Genomic DNA, 16,966 nt, shown 5'->3' with positions numbered 1-16,966 from the left:
AGCATGACTAGATGCAAACTACTCACACAAAAGGCATGAGTGTTTCAGCTTAGGATCCTCTCAACTAAGAGGAAAACTGTTTGTTTGGGGAACAAAAGTCAGGACTCTGTTATAGCTACATGTACCTGACATTTCTAAATCCTTTTTTTTTTGCCATTGCCTGCCATGCCTTTTGATTATCAAACTTGTTTTGTCTCTCCCAACTTGAAAGATGCAATCTGCAGTAACACCAGCTCTTCACATCCAAAAGGGTTTTCTAATGTGTATAGAAAGGCAGCCACTCACTCAATCTTTCCATCTCCACAAAATATTACACGAATATCTACAGGCTGTGCTCCCTTTGCTTCCCTAGCCCTGGCAAATTAAAAGAAAAAAAAAAAAAAAAAAAAAAAAAAAAAAAAACCAACAGCCTTAAAATCCACCTGTGGTACATCTTGCTTCACAGTGATTTGAACATATATAGTCGTATATGACAAAGTGCTGTATCCAGCCTGGAAAATCTCGTGGAAACATTGGCATCTTACACAATACAGATTTTATTGACAGTACCAGTCATGACTGGAATACAAGACTGCTGATATGTGCATGTATATTGATCATAACTGCCGACCAAGGTACCTGGAGCTTGATAATTGGAGCTACTTCTCTGATTTTATGTCTTCAGAAGGAAATAGCAAAAAACTTCCATCTTAATTCTGGGCATCAAAATAAACCATGCTTGTTTTTATTTAGAAAGATAAATTTTTATTATTTTTTTATATCTAGAGAGAGAAATAACACTAAAAGAAACACACATTGAGAGGCTAGTGGGTTCATTCACATGGCAGAACTCACTCATTGCATTTAGCAGAAATAAAAATAAGGTTTTCCCTGTATAACCCTCTTATAAATCCCAAACTTCAATAGAGTAAATGAGATTCAAAATATCCTTTATCCCAATAATACAGATGGACTGAGTAGCTCCAACCACCAGCATGAGAGAGGTGTGTGGAGGGAAAGAAATGTAAAATCACATATTTAAAAAGGGTTTCTGATTGCTGTGGGAATCATGACAGCTGAATGGAGAAACTGTTCCATAGGCATTTCACCAGAATTACAGGATGCAGGAAGATGTTGCCTTTCCAGTCTCTTCCCTGGTTTGGTTTTGTTATCTTAATATTTGTTTGATAACCCACAGAGCATTCTCAGGCTATAGCAACAAATTATCTCTTTGAAGGTCTTCCTCATTTCCTGGCTACGAAAGGCGTAGATCAAGGGGTCGATCACCGAGTTGCACATAATGAGGATGAGGTACATGTTGAAGTGAGACATGAAGCAAACACAGTAGAGGTTTTGAGGGCAGGAGATCATCAGGATGAGATGAAGGAAGAATGGAGCCCAGCAAACAATGAAGATGCCAAGAAGCATAGTCAGAGTGATGGCTCCTTTCATGCTGGTTCTTTGGCGGACAGAGTTGTACCCAGGCAAAGCAGCGATTTTCTTCACATGAGTACGAGCCAGGAGGAACATATGGATGTACAGTGAGACCATGAGGAACAGCATGGTAAAAAACATAGTGATGAGACAAATGACCACGTAAGTTGATTCATAGTAAAGAATGAAGATAATGCCACAGCCTGTGCAAAAGGTCCAGATGCATGCAATAATGAGCCCCGACCTTTTCACTGTCATGATGTTGTGATAACGCAGGGCGTAGAAGATAGTGATATATCTGTCTACTGCTATAGCCAGCAAACTGCACATGGAAGCCACCACAGATATACAGATCATGGAATCAAAGACATTGTCTATATGACGGACAAAGGCATCTTCCATGATGATGTGTCTATTGTTTATCAAGTATATGGTTATGGTCTCCCAAGCATTAGAGACACTAACCAGCATGTCAGCCACTGCTAAACTGCAAACAAAAAAATACATGGGTGAGTGCAAGTTCTTGTTCTTAACTATTGCACATATAACTAGTATGTTTTCAAGGAGGCTTACAATGCCCAGAGTTAGGAACACCTCAGCTGAGATGACCACTTGCTCACATGGCGATGACTTGCTCTTTGCAGTAGGCACAGTAAAGTTGCTACCGAAGGCACTCAGGTTTAGTTCAGAAACATTGAATTGAGAGGATGTGTTCATCTCTGGGAGCTAACACATTCTGTTCCTTCTGAAGGGCTTGCCAAGGAGTGTGGTAAATGCATTTTCCAAAAGGCAGAAGATCCTGCCTAAAAAAAAATATAGCATGAAGATTACAGGCAGAAGTTACAATAAATACCAGCCATTTCTATTTAATTTGGGTTGTACATGTCCCACCACATTCCTTCACTGATTCTAAATTAAACTTTGGTTGGCTCACAGATTTTCTATCTATCCTTACTGGGAAATTAAAATCACAAACTGATGAAAAGATTCCTGCACTCTTCATTCATAGTTTTGTTTATTCTATCTGGTTCCCTGGAGTGCTGCCTCAGAATGTCCTGGAAATTCTGCTGAAAAGCAAACAAAAAGCAGTTTTCCCAGTCCCAGCTCTCAGACCCCAGAAATGCAGGAGGATGTAGCATTGCCTCCAGCAGAAACCACTCACTTGAATACAATATAGAGAAGTTTCTATTATTGACACAATAAAGGATTGAACATTTTCAGTAAAATGTTTAAATGCTTTCCTGACCTTTGTACATTTAATTTGGCATGAACTGTATTATAAACAGCTTATCTGTGCAGTGTTAACATGCTCATTTAAAAGCATGGTATTAAACACCTAACCAAGGCAAATCCATACATTTCAGGACACACTAAGGTTACAGAACTGGTGTGAGTAGATTTCTTTAGTAAAAGAAGTTTTCTCTTCCAAATCCAGAATATTTTATTCAATGGTTTTCTGGTAGTGACAATATTTAGGGAAAGTTGTAAGTCATCACATTTTCAATAAAAGGAATATTTAGAGCTGATTGTCAGTGGCTTGTTGCAAGTACAAATTCAAAGCATATAATGCTAAACAATTTTCAGTTTCAAAAAGCCACTTTTTATTTGCAATCAGGAATTTACTGTACCTATTTACCAGAGCTGCTCCTTCAGCTGCTTTTCCTCGTCTGCAACGTTTCCTCCAGAGAGTCCAAGTTTCAGCCTCCCTGACATCTGGGGCTGGGGACTCCTTGGTGGCAAAAGACGAAAAAAAATAGAGGGAAAGGAATTAGTAAATCCATAGAGTCAAAGCTGACCACGTATAAATTACTTACTGTGCAACTGCCTTTTTATAGACTCCAAGCAATAATGATTCAGTACTCAAACTGTGGCTCCTCCTCCCTTTCTTTGCCCCCCTGGACTTCTCTTGCCACAGATCTCACAGCAAAGGCTTGGGTTTTTACCACCATCTAGTGGCCTTCCCCTCTCTTTCTAACTGAACAGGGGTTCTGATCTGAAATTCATTATGGGCTTTCTATAATATTAAAGGGGGAAAATAGACCAGACATGCTCCTTTCCTTGTTTTCTTTGTTGTTCCTAGTACACTGACAATAAGTTCATCCTACAATAGTACTTCAAAAGAGGAGAAAAGACTGTTATTGAAGTGGGGGGCTTATTACTACTATAAGGAATTTCTCATATTCAGCTTTGCTGGGATTTTTTCAGAAATAAGAACCCCACTGTTATAAAACTTAGAGAACATACAGTCAAACCCACCATGTCACTAATAGAAAATATATTTAAATAATTTGTATTAAAACAATTGAACAAATAAGTAGCTGTGTTCTGTGCCCCTTGCCAGAATAGAGATTTCAGTGCAGAAATGGAAGGGGCAGTGTATCATTCCAGGAGCCTGGGCTCCACGAGATGGATGTGAATTCCCCCAGGGGCCCAAGAGCTGCTAAACTCAGTGCTCAGTATTCCAGTGGCTGAAGTTCCTCTGTGGATCCAGCAGTCAGGCAGCCAATGCTCCTTCTGGGCCTTGCCCAAAAGACAGAAAAATCAGTTTTAGTCCTTAACAAACAGCCTCTGCTTCCAGGTGCAGGCTGGGGAATGCCAAGCACACACCTTCCTGACACTGCAAACGCCCTTCTCCTGAGCTGATAACCAGACAGTCAGGCACCATGCAGGATTTGAAGTTAAATCGACACAGGAAGTCTCCAAGTCACCACTTTTCCAAAAATCAGTGGGTTGAAGTTTTTTCATGGTGCATAACAGTTGCAATTGCTTCTTTTTAACCTACAGCATTTTTCTTAAAGCATCACTGTCACAGACATCTTTTATGAAAAATCCTTTCCTTAGGATTTTTCCTCCTGAGAAGCTGAGATGCCTCAGGAACAAAATGTAAACAATGGCTTTCTGCTGCTGTGGAATGCAACAGGTGGATCTATGATTGGCCCATGTTAGATGTTTCTAATTAATTGCCAATTACAGCCCAGCTGGCTCAGACAGAGAGTCTGAGACAGAGCCTTTGTTATTCATTCTTTGCTATTCTATTCTTAGCTAGCCTTCTGATGAAATCCTTTCTTCTATTCTTTTAGTATAGTTTTAATGTAATATATATAATAAAATAATAAATTAAGCCTTCTGAAACATGGAGTCAGATCCTCATCTCTTCCCTCCACCTGAGACCCCTGTGAACACTGTCACAGATCACCACCAACAAATCCCAATTATCCTGTGCCACTTTTGTGTTTTCATTGTTCAGCTAAGGTTTATCATTGAAAAGCAGATAAATCCCTATGTCTAATTAATGTACTCACAGAATCACAGAAATTCAAGGCTGGAAGAGACCTATAAGATCATCAAGTCCAACCCGTGTTCTAACTATTCAACTAGATCATGGCAGCAAGCCACAGTAGGTTTCTCTATTGTCACTGCTGCCTTCACTCTAGGGATGCAGAAACACCTGGGCCATTATATGAAATATTTTTATGTACAAATAGTCCCTGCACAAAGGGTGACAATGAAAAGCAATTTTTTATCATTTTGATTAAAATGGCTCTTTTAGCATTATAGAGTTGTAGTCAGGAGATGAACTTTGCCTATCCCTTCTCTCCAGTACTGGAAAGAGAATTTAAATTATCACAAACTGGAGGTCACAAACTGTGGTCAAGTGCAGCTGTTAAATCCGAGTGGATCATGCCATCTGCTGAACACACACACTGCCTGCTGTATCTCGCCTGTGTGCCAGTTCTGAGCTCTTAGTTCTTTGCTATGACCAAAAGAAAAGAACAGAAAAATATCATCTGCAGTCCTCTTTCTGTTCTTTAATGTAAAGCATGTTTTTGGTAAGAAGTTTTCAGCAAAGTTAACTTACCTTAGTTAACTGTGGTTATCTTTTCCATAGCTTTTGATTTTTCCCATTGCAGGTCCTGAAACTCAGATACCTAACAGTAAATTTTACTTGTTCCTGTGCTCTTATATCTAGCAAGAACTGTGCAGACACTGTCCTCTTTCCACTTCCAATTACTTCTCTTGCAGTACCCAACTTGCTTTTTATTGTTGTATATCACATTGTCTCTTTTTAGGCTCAGTTGATTCCATTTACAAATTGCTCTGTATGTTCAGTTTAACAAAGCTCTTTGCAGGCCAGCTTTACTGCTCTACAAAAGTTTTCAGTGTGCCTGGTAGGGCTCAGCAAACTAGCCAATTGCGGGAAATTAATTACTCATCAGACTGGGTGGTTTGGCTGTTATTCCTTAAAGCAATGCCAAGTTTCTTACATATAAATTATGAATCAGCATTTGGATTTCTTGTTCCACAAGCCAGACACTGCAGGTGTAAACCTTGGTAGAATTGCTTATGCTACACCAAAAAAAAAAGTCCCTTGTTTACAAAACTTGCAGAAAAATGGCCAGCCTAGGAACTGGGTAGTGGTACAGACACATTTTTTCTTATGTTAGAGGATGAAATGAAAAAAAGTACTTCCCTTTTCCACCTCTACCCTCCTAAAAAAGAGTTTTATTATTATATTGCTGCAGTAAGCAGCTCTTTAGTGCTTGCTGTAGCTCAACAAGCAAGTAAGTAACTGAAAGGAAGCCCAAACAGCAGTGAGTGGAGGCAGGCAAGTGGGTTATAAAGATTTGAATTGAAGGGGTATGGGAGCAGATCTTTGGATTCTCTGGGGAAGAATCAAAGAACAACTTCCCAGCTGCAGGACCCCTGAACAAATAGGCTTAGGTTTATGATCTCAATGTTCAGCTCCCTCGACCAAGAAATTTCTTTGGGTTGTAGGAAAAGAGATTGAAAGTGCTACAGGAAGACATCAGTGAATAAAAGAAAGAAGTAAAATAGGATTCTGACAGAAAAAGAGAAGCCAGGAGCTGTCTCAGTCCCATGCCATTCTTTTCAGCTGTGAAGTTGTTGAGAGAGAGCAGAAGCCACTCCAGATACATATTTCTCTCTCAGGCTTTGTCAGCAAACAGACTGGGAGCCATGACAACATCACTGGCAGAAACAGCCGGGCCCTGCTTGCCATCAGCAGCACCAACCATCCCAGCCAGAATCCCTTTTGCCCTGCACATCCACTGGAACTACACTGACACGTAGGGCAAGTTTCATCACGTCCAAATCAGCAGGGAATTGCCATCTGAATGATAGCAAGATACTGATTTTATCAATAAATGGATAAATGAGGCCAATGGAAGGACATGTTCCCAAACAAGTTTCTGTAGAAGAGTTGGTTACACTCAGATGCCTTCTGGTATTAATCTATGCTAATCTTAACAGATTTAGAGAAGTGTTGGTGGTGTTAATAAAAATTTACCAAACTTGTCTAGCACTAACACATGTAAGAAATTCAATTCCAGTATCCTTCTGCAGCTCTTTATTTCTATTTGTTGAAAATACCTTTGTTTCACATAACATAACTAGGATTGGTGCTCTTGGTCTATTTATAAAATCCCTCTTCTGTCTAATTCTTATCTATGTTGTCATCAGCAGAATATTTCAAAGTCACAGAGGATCCTTCCAGACTGCTCTAAGAGATAACCTGTGCATGTGCCAAAAGGGAAGATCATGGCCTTCTCTGCATTCAAATCACATAACAAATGTTCTTTAATTTCCAGACTGAGAAAACTATTTGTCCTGGCCCATGTACTGAGTAGCCTTGTCTGAGCCCCATCAAGGTCCCCACTGTTAGCTCCTCAGCATTACAGTCAGTTAGCCTTTAGTAATGACAGCCAATTCATTGAGATTAAAAAAAAAACTTTATTACTCCTTGTCCTGAAATAAAAAAGCTGGATGAAGTGATGACAGACTGTCAGTATTTCAGTCTCCTTGTCTGAAAGCCTGAAAGTTAGGCTTTGCAGTAAGCAGTGGCATAGTGAATACTTTCTTTTACCTCATGGCCCTAATCTTCAAATCAACATCTGATCTTTTGTATTTTTTTCAGAAAGAAAAGGAAGTCTGAAAAACAGCATCAAAATATAAAGCAATCTGTGCCCTGTTAAGGGTAGGATCAGCCATACTTAGCATGACTGCAGTAGCACTTTTGGCCATCAAACCCTTCATCTGAATCCTTCAAAATGGTTTGAGATAGGTACCAACCGAGAGTGGCCAGAGACTATCAGTGGTGCTTCTTGCATTAGAGTACAAAGCTGAGAAAGATACAGTATGGTACAAAAGGCATTCAAGAAAGATTTATCCTAATAACTGTTGATATCTCATTGTTATTATCATCTCTAAAGTCTTGTACCTTCTTGGCTGGTTTTCTACCATGCCACTCTTCTCTGCTGTGCAGTTCCTCATGACTTCACAGGGATTCCTCCAGAGCTCTTGACCCACCCCCCTTTTATTCCAGTTATCTTCACAAGCCACAGCTGCTGCCCAACTAAGGACTTCACAGCTGTAGCTCGTTTGGAATAACTGGGACCCACTTATCCAATACATAGATTTTACAGGGGCTCTCAGGGACTCTCACTACAAATAACCTAAAATGGATGATGTTGTAACCAGCCTCCCAAACTGTAAAAGAGCAATAAGAGGTTTAGCAACCATCATTTTTATGTGCCACTAAATGGAGCAATGAATCACCCCCTAGCCTTGTGTTAGAGGATGGGTCAGTAGTACAGACCTGGTGAATCAGAAGGGTCAGCTGCAGTCCCCACAAAGCACAGATAACCAGCAGGAGGCTGCAGAAGCTTTCTGACAGAAAAGTGAGATGATTCCATAATATACAAACAGTCTGGGATAAGGAAAAAACCAAACCAGCAGGTGTTGATTTGATACTTCTTTCTGGAAGGGCTGGTTGAGACTCCAGAGTAATTTAAAGCCCTTTAAAGGGCCTCAGTAGGTTGGAGAGATGAGCAGAGAAGAACAGTCTGCAATACAACAGAGGCAAATGCAGGGTCCTACTAGCAAAGAGCAAACCTTCCGAACACAGTGCACTGTGCTTAGATCATCCTTCCCCACTTTATTTTAGTACAAAGTAGATGCTCAAATCTACTTTATTTGAGTGTAAAGAGGCAAGAATTCCTTGGACTGAGTGACAAAATTCTGATTTCTGATTTTTTTATAAAGTACTGGTCTAAAGAGATCCCTTGAAAAGCTGCTCACTTCCATCTTCCTTTCCTCCAGATAAGCAGAGGAGCACAGCATGAACCCTTCCCTGGGAGCACTGCACTCCCCATCCTGGCTTGCTTTGAGCAGAGAGCCTTGACAACTCAGTGTCTCTTTGTCCTGTGCTATCTCCCTAGTCAGGTGTTGGCATTTCAGCACAGCATGAACGTGGAAAGGTAACAAAGCAGCTGAAGAAAAACTTCAATTTAATGCACAGTGAGAATTATCCTTAATTCTCCATCTCACAGAGACCTTGCTACACACAGAAAACTGCAGATGCAGTAATGTGTGCATGCTGCTCCTGTCAAGGCAATGTAAATGTCTCTGTTCGATGCACATGGTAACTGAGCATGGATCCATGTGCTACACAGGCAATTTTCAAGAACACCCAGGCTACAATATCAACATTTGTCTCTAGTAGTGTTCAGTGCTACCTCTCTGTACTCATATATAGGTTCTTTCCTCACTCTCTGTTCAGGTTGGCAAAAAATGCAGCTACTTCCTATTAAATGAGGTGTCTAAGTGCAAAAAGAAAAACTAAATAACAGCCATTTAGCTCAGAACTCAAATTCTTTCTGTCAGTCCCTTACTACACTATGTTTTCTGATCTTTTTGGCAATGAAGTCTTGCAATAAACAGTACCTTGTTATGTCAGGATTTTTTTTTTAATCCCTGTATCCTAACAGAAAAAAAATATTATTTCAGACCTTGCAATTATTTTCTTTCTAGTATTCACCTGCTAAGGAGTGAAAGGGTGGAATATTGCTATGGCTGAAATGAAAGCTGTCAAAATTTAAAAGGTTAAGTTATGTTAGCCAGGAGCAAAGAGACTTGCAGAAAGGAAAGCAGTTCAGTATCAAATCTGAACCCAGAATATCTTCTATACTGCAGTAAGTAGTATAGAAGTATATTTAAGTATACTTAAATCAGTTTACAATGGAACATTGTCCTCAATGGTAAGTTGTTTGCTGGCATACAAAAATCAAGTGACTCTCATGGTCCTCCCAGATTCCTGGCATTTAAAATTTCAAGCATCATTAATCCCTCACAAAAGTAGGAAATGTGTCCTGATGTTCTTGGTGTCTGATCCACTATTAAATGTGAAGCAGAACCTGAGAAAACTCTTGTGATGCTGATTTGCTGAGGATGCTGCTATGATTCACCTTCCTGGCCTTCCTGGGTTTACAAAGTGCCTAGTTCCAAAAGAAGATCATACAATCATTTCCTTTGAGCTTGTTTTGAAACATGAATAAAAATGCCTTTCCTTTCTTTCTCCCCACCCAAACAAAGAAACACATCATAACACAAGAAACACCAAATTATTTCAGAGAGAGAACAAGCAAGCTCTGGTTCTGATGAAATTTAACCCTGAGCCAGTGCATGGCTCAATCATTCAGCTAAGAGAGATGGCAGATCTCTGTCTCCAAGAAATCTGCTATTGGATCAGTTGGGAAATCAATTTCTGCAAGAGCTGAGATGGACTATGCAATGGTTACTCAACTAAGTTATATTTCTTCATTCCATCTCCAGTGGCTGATAAATAAAAAGAAAAAAATAATGCGTGGCATCTACAACTTTCATTACTTTTATTGTTGAGCTCCTCATTAATTATAGGGTGGAGGTCAATGCTGGCTAAAGATCACGGCCTTCAAAGTGGTGAATACCTGCATCCTTGTCAAAGTGCTTATTAAAGACATTGAATACCTACCATGCACACCAAATTCAATGGCTAATTGAAAGCAGGCATTGAAATATTTCCATTTGGGGGATGATAGATAAACCCCTGAAACTTCTGGGCAAAAAATTAAGCTTTAATATTAAGGAAAAATCCTTTTTTTTCCCCCCCTGTGAATCTGTACTTGAGTTACCAGCCTTCACGGCCTGCAGGGCTGACAGAAAACTCCAGCACTCTTCAAGAAATACCCTGGGGAGCTGAGAGGGAAGATACAATTGTGTAGATCCTTCACCAGAACATGACAGGAGCTTCTGTTCCACGTGCCCATGTAAGACACATTGATGGACCAGCAGTTTGGTACCAGCAAAACAACACCACCCTCTAGCTCTGGAGACTGTCTGTATTCCTTGTACTCTCATCTGGACATATAAACCCACCAGCAATGTTGTAATTGAGATTTAAACAGCAAGGATTGCCCATGTTAGCATAACTCAAATAATGTCACATAGAGCTACAGAACATGGCTCTGATTCCTAAAACCAAGTATGCTTTTGTTGATATATCCTGGTCTGTCAATGATCAGCTCATACAGAAAATTTCCTGAAAGCCAGCAGGGAACAATTAAAGTCTGAATACTTACAGATGCACAGATTTGTAGCTAAGATATAGCCTCTCCAAGGAGAAAAAAAGGTTCAGTGAAAGTAGTAGCTGTGTACTAAATTTATATATATGCAAATTTTTTTTTTCAACAGTAAGGGACAAGTTAATCCAAAGATTGAGGTGAATTAGAACAACAAGGCCAAAGAGAACTTGCAAGTCTCCTAACTTTTCTCCAGAAAAAAAAATTTGCAGGGAGAGCAAGTTCACATGCTCTTATTCAAAAGATGAAACAGAAGGAGCCTCATTTCCAGCAATGAGAAAGAAACTTAGTATACATCTCAATTTTACAAACAGAATTAATATTGACCTGCAGGATCAACATTATCAAGTTCAATGATACCACCATTTCTGACCAACAGGAAACACAAAGTATACTTCCCAATACAACATGAATTCAGCCTTAACAGTAGGACAGTTGGAGCTTTGTCTTAAGACACAATGAGAACAAAACTAGAGAAAATCAATTCTCTCTTTGAGCGTGTTTGGCCAATTTGAGGTTTGCAATAAACTGATGTTTTTGATGCTGAGTTAAAATTAACTGTTACTAACATAGTGACTTATAGCCATGAGAAAACAGAACAATAACACAAGTGAACAGCCTTCTTTTTCAGGGTTACAAAGTTCTATTTTCAGCAGGCTAAGCAAGACTAGGAAAAAAATCACAGTGCTTTTCAGTTATAAATAATACAATTAATTAAAATACAAAGGCAAATGAAAGTTTAATATTACAGCATTTATAAGCGAGATAATTTAATCAACTAATGAAATTTACACCTCTTCATTAGTCCTTTAAAAGGTAGTAAATTTGTCAGTAACTAGATGCAAGAAGAGTCTCTAAATTATTTTAAGATTATCACAGCAGGTTCACAAAGTGCCAGAGAATAACAAGAAGGCCATGGGAATTGCCTGAGAAGCAATATCTTCTACAAGTCAGAGGATACAGTGAGAGGAAGTTCAGGGCTCCTGTTTCTGTGGAATATATTTTTTTTATCCTGATTGTTAGTGCTGGATTTAGCCCAATGTAGAGTTTAAGCCCTACAGTGGATGATCAGTGTCTGACCTGGCACAGAACGGGGTGGACAGGCAATAAGCACTGCCCTAAAGCATGACACTATCAAGTTAAGCTATCAAAATTGCTTAAAGAAATTTGAACCATCTGAATGAGCCTGTGTTGCATCAGAGCTTTGCATCACAGCCAGATTCCTAACAGAGGATCAGAACATTATCTTTACTGCAAATTCAAGCTGCAGCCCCTACATCCTTTCCAGCTGAGATTCTTGCCAATTTTAACGTTGCAGGCTAATGTGCCGACTACTTGCAATTGTGTTAATAAGGCTTTTTCTTTGTGAATATGTGTACATTACACACAGCCAATAACACCAAAATACATTGCATCTTTATCTTTTAGCCCTGACCATTTTTTTCTATTCTGCCAGCCCACTTCTATTTTATACTTAACTTTTGATTTTGTCTTTCTTGAAGCTGACCTAAGAAAACTTTGATTTTTTTTTCCCATAAGACATTTCAGAATAGAATTTCATTAACAGCAGAACGACTACTGCTTTTGAGATTCAGGACATATGTTTGGGTCATTAAGTATTGACTTAAAGGCTAACTCCACCATGGGAAATCTTTGCCAAACCACAGCCTTAGACACCAAAACCACTCTATTATCTTAAATGCTTCTCAGAAACACATAAAATAAATACAATTGACCTTACTTGTTGATGTGTTTGCTAACAAATTACATCTGTTAGCAGGAATACAGAAGCATTGCGAATGCTTTTTGTATCTACCAAAGCACAGCCCAATAACAAAGGGAAGAGCTCACTCAGATTACCTGAGGGAGGCAATTAGTAGATGAGGGCAATGAGATGACATGCCCAACAGAAGGATGACAATGATACTTGCACTCCTCTCCTGACCCAGAGCAAATCACAGCATTTAGCTGCCTGAAATATTTACTTATGTAAGTGGAAGAAGAGTTGAGTGCTCTGAGGTTTGTTGCTGTTGTGAATCCAGCGCTGATAAAACACATTTTCCAGGGAAGCAGGCCCATAATACCAGATTCTCCTGCCTCAGAGGAGAGTCCTAATGAATGGCTGCTATTAAAAGATCATGACTTACACTTGTTTGATCCTCTTCCCTATCCAGAGAGCTCGCTTTGGTGTAGACTCAACAAATAGCATCCCCTACAGTAGTCTCTTGGATGAACAACTACTATTACTTAGAAAGTGGGAGGCTTGGAGTTGAAGTCCCTGACTCCAAGGGCACTCAGGCACCACTGGCCTGAGCAAGAGCTTGGGCCCCAAGGCTTTTCAATGAGATGTAGGCATCTCCTTTACTGCTCAAGGCCATGCTTACAGGGCTAAAATGCAGCTAATGCTATATTTATTCTACCTTCAATCCCAATCTCAGTGTAACCATGATAGAAAGTGTGTCAGATGGAGCACAAAGGCTAAAAACACCAGCTCTAGTAGCTTCTCTTCCTGTCCAGTGTCAAAACTAGGTTTGAAACTGTTGTAAAATAGTTGATAATTGTTAAGCATGTACTGTTAGTTTGGTTATGGTAAAATAGGTTAAAAGGGTAGTTATAAGAAATGCAGTACTCAACATACCATAATGCACCTGAGTAAAGTGCACCACCCCCCAGGTGAAATGAGCCAGCCTGGACAGAACTGTAATGGGCCAATCAAGAGCCTTCAACCTTCATGCAAATGAAGGATCCAAGCAGAAACCAATCCAAAGTGACAAAAAAACAGGATAAAAAGGGGCATCTGACCAGTGAATCTGTGCTGCTCAACCTGGAACACTGGGGACATCGCTGCTCAAGAAAACCCAGGGCTGCCACTGCAGCATCCTCAATGGGAACACTCCTGCTCTGCCCACACTTGAGGTTTTTGTTTTGGTTTTTTTTCTAATAAATGCCAAAATCACTTTTAGTACTGGGAGTGTGATCCCATTTCTAACACTAGGACACAGAGCAGCACTCACCAAGCGAGCAATGCTGGCAGGGCAGGAGCGAGAGCTGGAACACCCAGCTGTAAATAATACTCCCAAGCCTTGAAGGTTAGGATTTCTGTTTCAATTAGCTTTTGTGAAGCCAGTGTCTTCTGCTTTATCCATAAGATGAGTGGGCTTGTTTCTTAGTAATAGTATCAACAAACTAATAGTATTTTGCAAATTCTAGTTTTCCTGTTAGATTAAACTCTACTATTTGCTTTCAATCAGGAGAGAAGTTTAAGTGTACAAGACTGAAGTAATTTGTTACCTTTCAAAACCACCATTTTACTATTAAAATCCAGTTTAAAAAAAATGGGAGCTTTTAAGACAAAATTTTCTGAGCAACTGAAGATAGATACAATTGAAGATACCTCTTAATACATCTGCTTTAAGTTGTGAATTAGCAGCACGTCTAGTTCAACTGTTAATGAGAGAGAAAGGAAAACAACCTATCCTCACACACAGAAATATTGACTGATTTCAGAGAAAGCAATGGAGCTCTCAGAACATCAACAAGACACAGCTTCAGTGAAAATTCCATCCTTCAGCTTTTCACAGGAGCATTCTGCCCAATCTTTAAAGCAATAATGGTAAATTTGGCCACAAGTAGTTCAAACCAATTTGCTTTCTAATATGTCTTTTTTCTCTTCAAGGGCATTTTGACCACGGATTAGGAAACTGTAAGTTTCAAGGAACAGATTCAAACAGATGGAAGAGAAATATTGCGCTGAAGAGGTTGCTGTGACCTTCAGGTCTGAGTGAAGCCTTGTCCAGAAATTAACTCCTTTTGCCTCTCTGTGTTTCTTCGCTATTTTAAAGGTCACCACAGCAGAAGTTACTGGAAGTTGCCTTGGAAAACAGTCATGGAAAGTTACTCAAAAGCACATTGAAGTTTTAGGTAAGGTTTGATATCCTTGGGTATATGTGGCGGCCGTTATTGCAGTATAGACTTGTGCAATCAGATATTCTCTTAAGTGGTTGCTTGTTTTACTGATGTTGAAGAGGTAATAGAGACCTTCTTGTTCATTTTAAATTATTCCATTTTAGGGGTTTAACCCCAGCTGGCAACTAAGCACCACACAGCTGCTTGCTCCCAGTAGGACAGGGGAGAGAACCAAGAGAGTAAAAGTGAGAAAATTCATGGGTTGAGATAACAATAGTTTAGTAGGGAAAGCAAAATACATCCACATGCAGAGCAGAGCGAGGAATTCAGCCACCACTTCCCAAGGTCATTCCCCACATCCCTTTGGTCAGTTAGGGTCAGCTTTCCTGGCGATGTCCACTGACAAGTCTTAGAACTCCCCCCCCCCCTCCCCCATTCTCCTTGATGGCAAGGCATTAGGAGAAGCAAAAAAGGCCTTGACACCATGCAAGTGCTGCTCAGCAATAATGAAAATGTCCCTGAGCTATCAGACTGTTGCAACATACATTCAAAACATGTCCCCATGTTTTGTCCCCACCTGCTACTATGAAGAAATTAACTCTATCCCAGCCAAAACTAATGCAATAATCCAATGATTTCCTTCTCAGCAATTTCAAGTGGATGTATAAATGTCAAAGAAAAAATAACTGAATACTTTTTTTTTTTTCTCTTAGTTGTCTTTGTTTCTTTCTGAACATGTAATAAAAAGTGATCCAAGTCTGGCCAAAAAAAACGCTTCTTACAAAGTCAGCAGTGGAAAAAGAAGTCTATTCCTGGAGTTGGAACAGCAGTGAGTAAAGAGGTACCAAGGATAAATTTGCTACAAAACTGCCCACACTACTGAAGTTAACACTGAATCCAGGTAACCAAGTTCCCCAAAAAGTCTGCTTTCTTCTCTAAACTTATCAAAGGTGAAAAACTAAGTGGTACATTTCAAGCAGCTACAGTAATTAGCACTTTTCCATCCAGTCTTAATTGCCTCCACAATAACAAGAGTCATAATTATGCTGCACTCCAATTTGCACTTCGTTACACTAATTGCACAGCAACCAAATTTTGAAACTTTAAGTAATGTACTGATAAACAGAATCTTCACTATATTTCACAAGTGTTTAATTGCATTTCAAGGCAGCAAAACCTTATTCTGTGTAGCTGTGCTGAAGTAGATCACTGTAATGATTACACATACTCCAGAAGAGATGTGTCTGCAAAAGCTGTGAAAAATCACATTGTGTTACTACTCAGTGAGCGGAGTACAAATACATTATATAAAGGCAGTCACCAGCAACAGTCTTGCCTTTAGCTTTGTAATTTATAGACTTCTAAACTTGCTCATCTTGCTCTCATGTTACTCCTTGTACTGTAGTACACACTGCTATTCAAATATCCATGCACACAAATAAATTTAGCAGCTAATGGAAATGGCTTTAAATACTCATTATACTTGCAGGATTCTAGGAGGGATCTGATTTTCAAGGACTGCCAAATAGGTCATCTTTAAAAAATCAGATCTGTTAATATTAGTTTTAGTAGGGTGCCTTAAGGCATTATTTCTAAAAGCAGTAGCTTCTTAAAATTCAACTTTGTTGTACCATGGTGGGTTGGGCCTGACTAGCAACAAAAAGTCCAGCCTGACATTTGCCCTACACTCCTGCTATGGTATCTGAAGAAAATATCAGGAAGGTTAGAAGACTAATGGATCAAGATAATTACATTTTAATAAGAAAAGCAAAAGTGTTGCACAGAGGCAAAGCAAAAATAATTAATTCATCACTTCCCATTGGCTACCAGATGTCCAGACTCCTACAGGAAAGGTGGGTCCCGGCATCCACAATGATTATTTGGGAAAACAAGCACCATAGCAATCAGGACAACCACAAATGTCCTCCTTTCTTCGTCCTTTCCCCCAGCTTTTACTGCTGAGCTTGACATCATATGGTGTGGGACCTCCCTTTGGTCAGCTGGGGTCAGCTGGCCCAGCAGTGTCCCCTCACACCTCTTGCCTATCCCCAGCCTACTGGCCTTTGCAGGAGTGGTTTGGAGAGAAAACCTTGGTGCTGTGACAGTACTGCTCAGCAGTGGCCAAAACAATGGTATATTATCAAGAGTGGTTTTGTCACAAATGCAAAGCACAGCTTCACTGATACCAGTGTGACAGCAACAAAGAACAATCAGGTCTTTTTGTTTGCCCT

The 16,966-nt window shown here is 39.7% G+C and overlaps 1 protein-coding gene across 1 annotated transcript; it reads right to left on the bottom strand.

Moving 5' to 3' along the window:
* Positions 1 to 827: 827 nt before the first annotated feature.
* Positions 828 to 3,131, bottom strand: MC5R (melanocortin 5 receptor). Its single transcript, XM_054285052.1, has 2 exons — positions 3,042 to 3,131; positions 828 to 2,216 (listed from the first exon to the last, which is right to left on the bottom strand). Exon 2 carries the CDS (start codon positions 2,128 to 2,130, stop codon positions 1,153 to 1,155), a length of 978 nt encoding a protein of 325 aa, XP_054141027.1. The 5' UTR covers positions 2,131 to 2,216; positions 3,042 to 3,131; the 3' UTR covers positions 828 to 1,152.
* Positions 3,132 to 16,966: the final 13,835 nt, after the last annotated feature.

Source organism: Melozone crissalis, unplaced genomic scaffold, assembly GCF_028551555.1.
Source record: "Melozone crissalis strain CALT ecotype California unplaced genomic scaffold, PUWL_Pcris_2 ptg000042l_1, whole genome shotgun sequence".
Classification (NCBI taxonomy): domain Eukaryota; kingdom Metazoa; phylum Chordata; class Aves; order Passeriformes; family Passerellidae; genus Melozone; species Melozone crissalis.
Note: the sequence above shows the minus strand (reverse complement) of the source record. Positions and strands in the feature narration are given on the sequence as shown.

Excerpts from the sequence above, each read along its gene's own strand:
- MC5R (XM_054285052.1), bottom strand. The coding sequence starts at position 2,130 with ATGAACACATCCTCTCAATTCAATGTTTCTGAACTAAACCTGAGTGCC.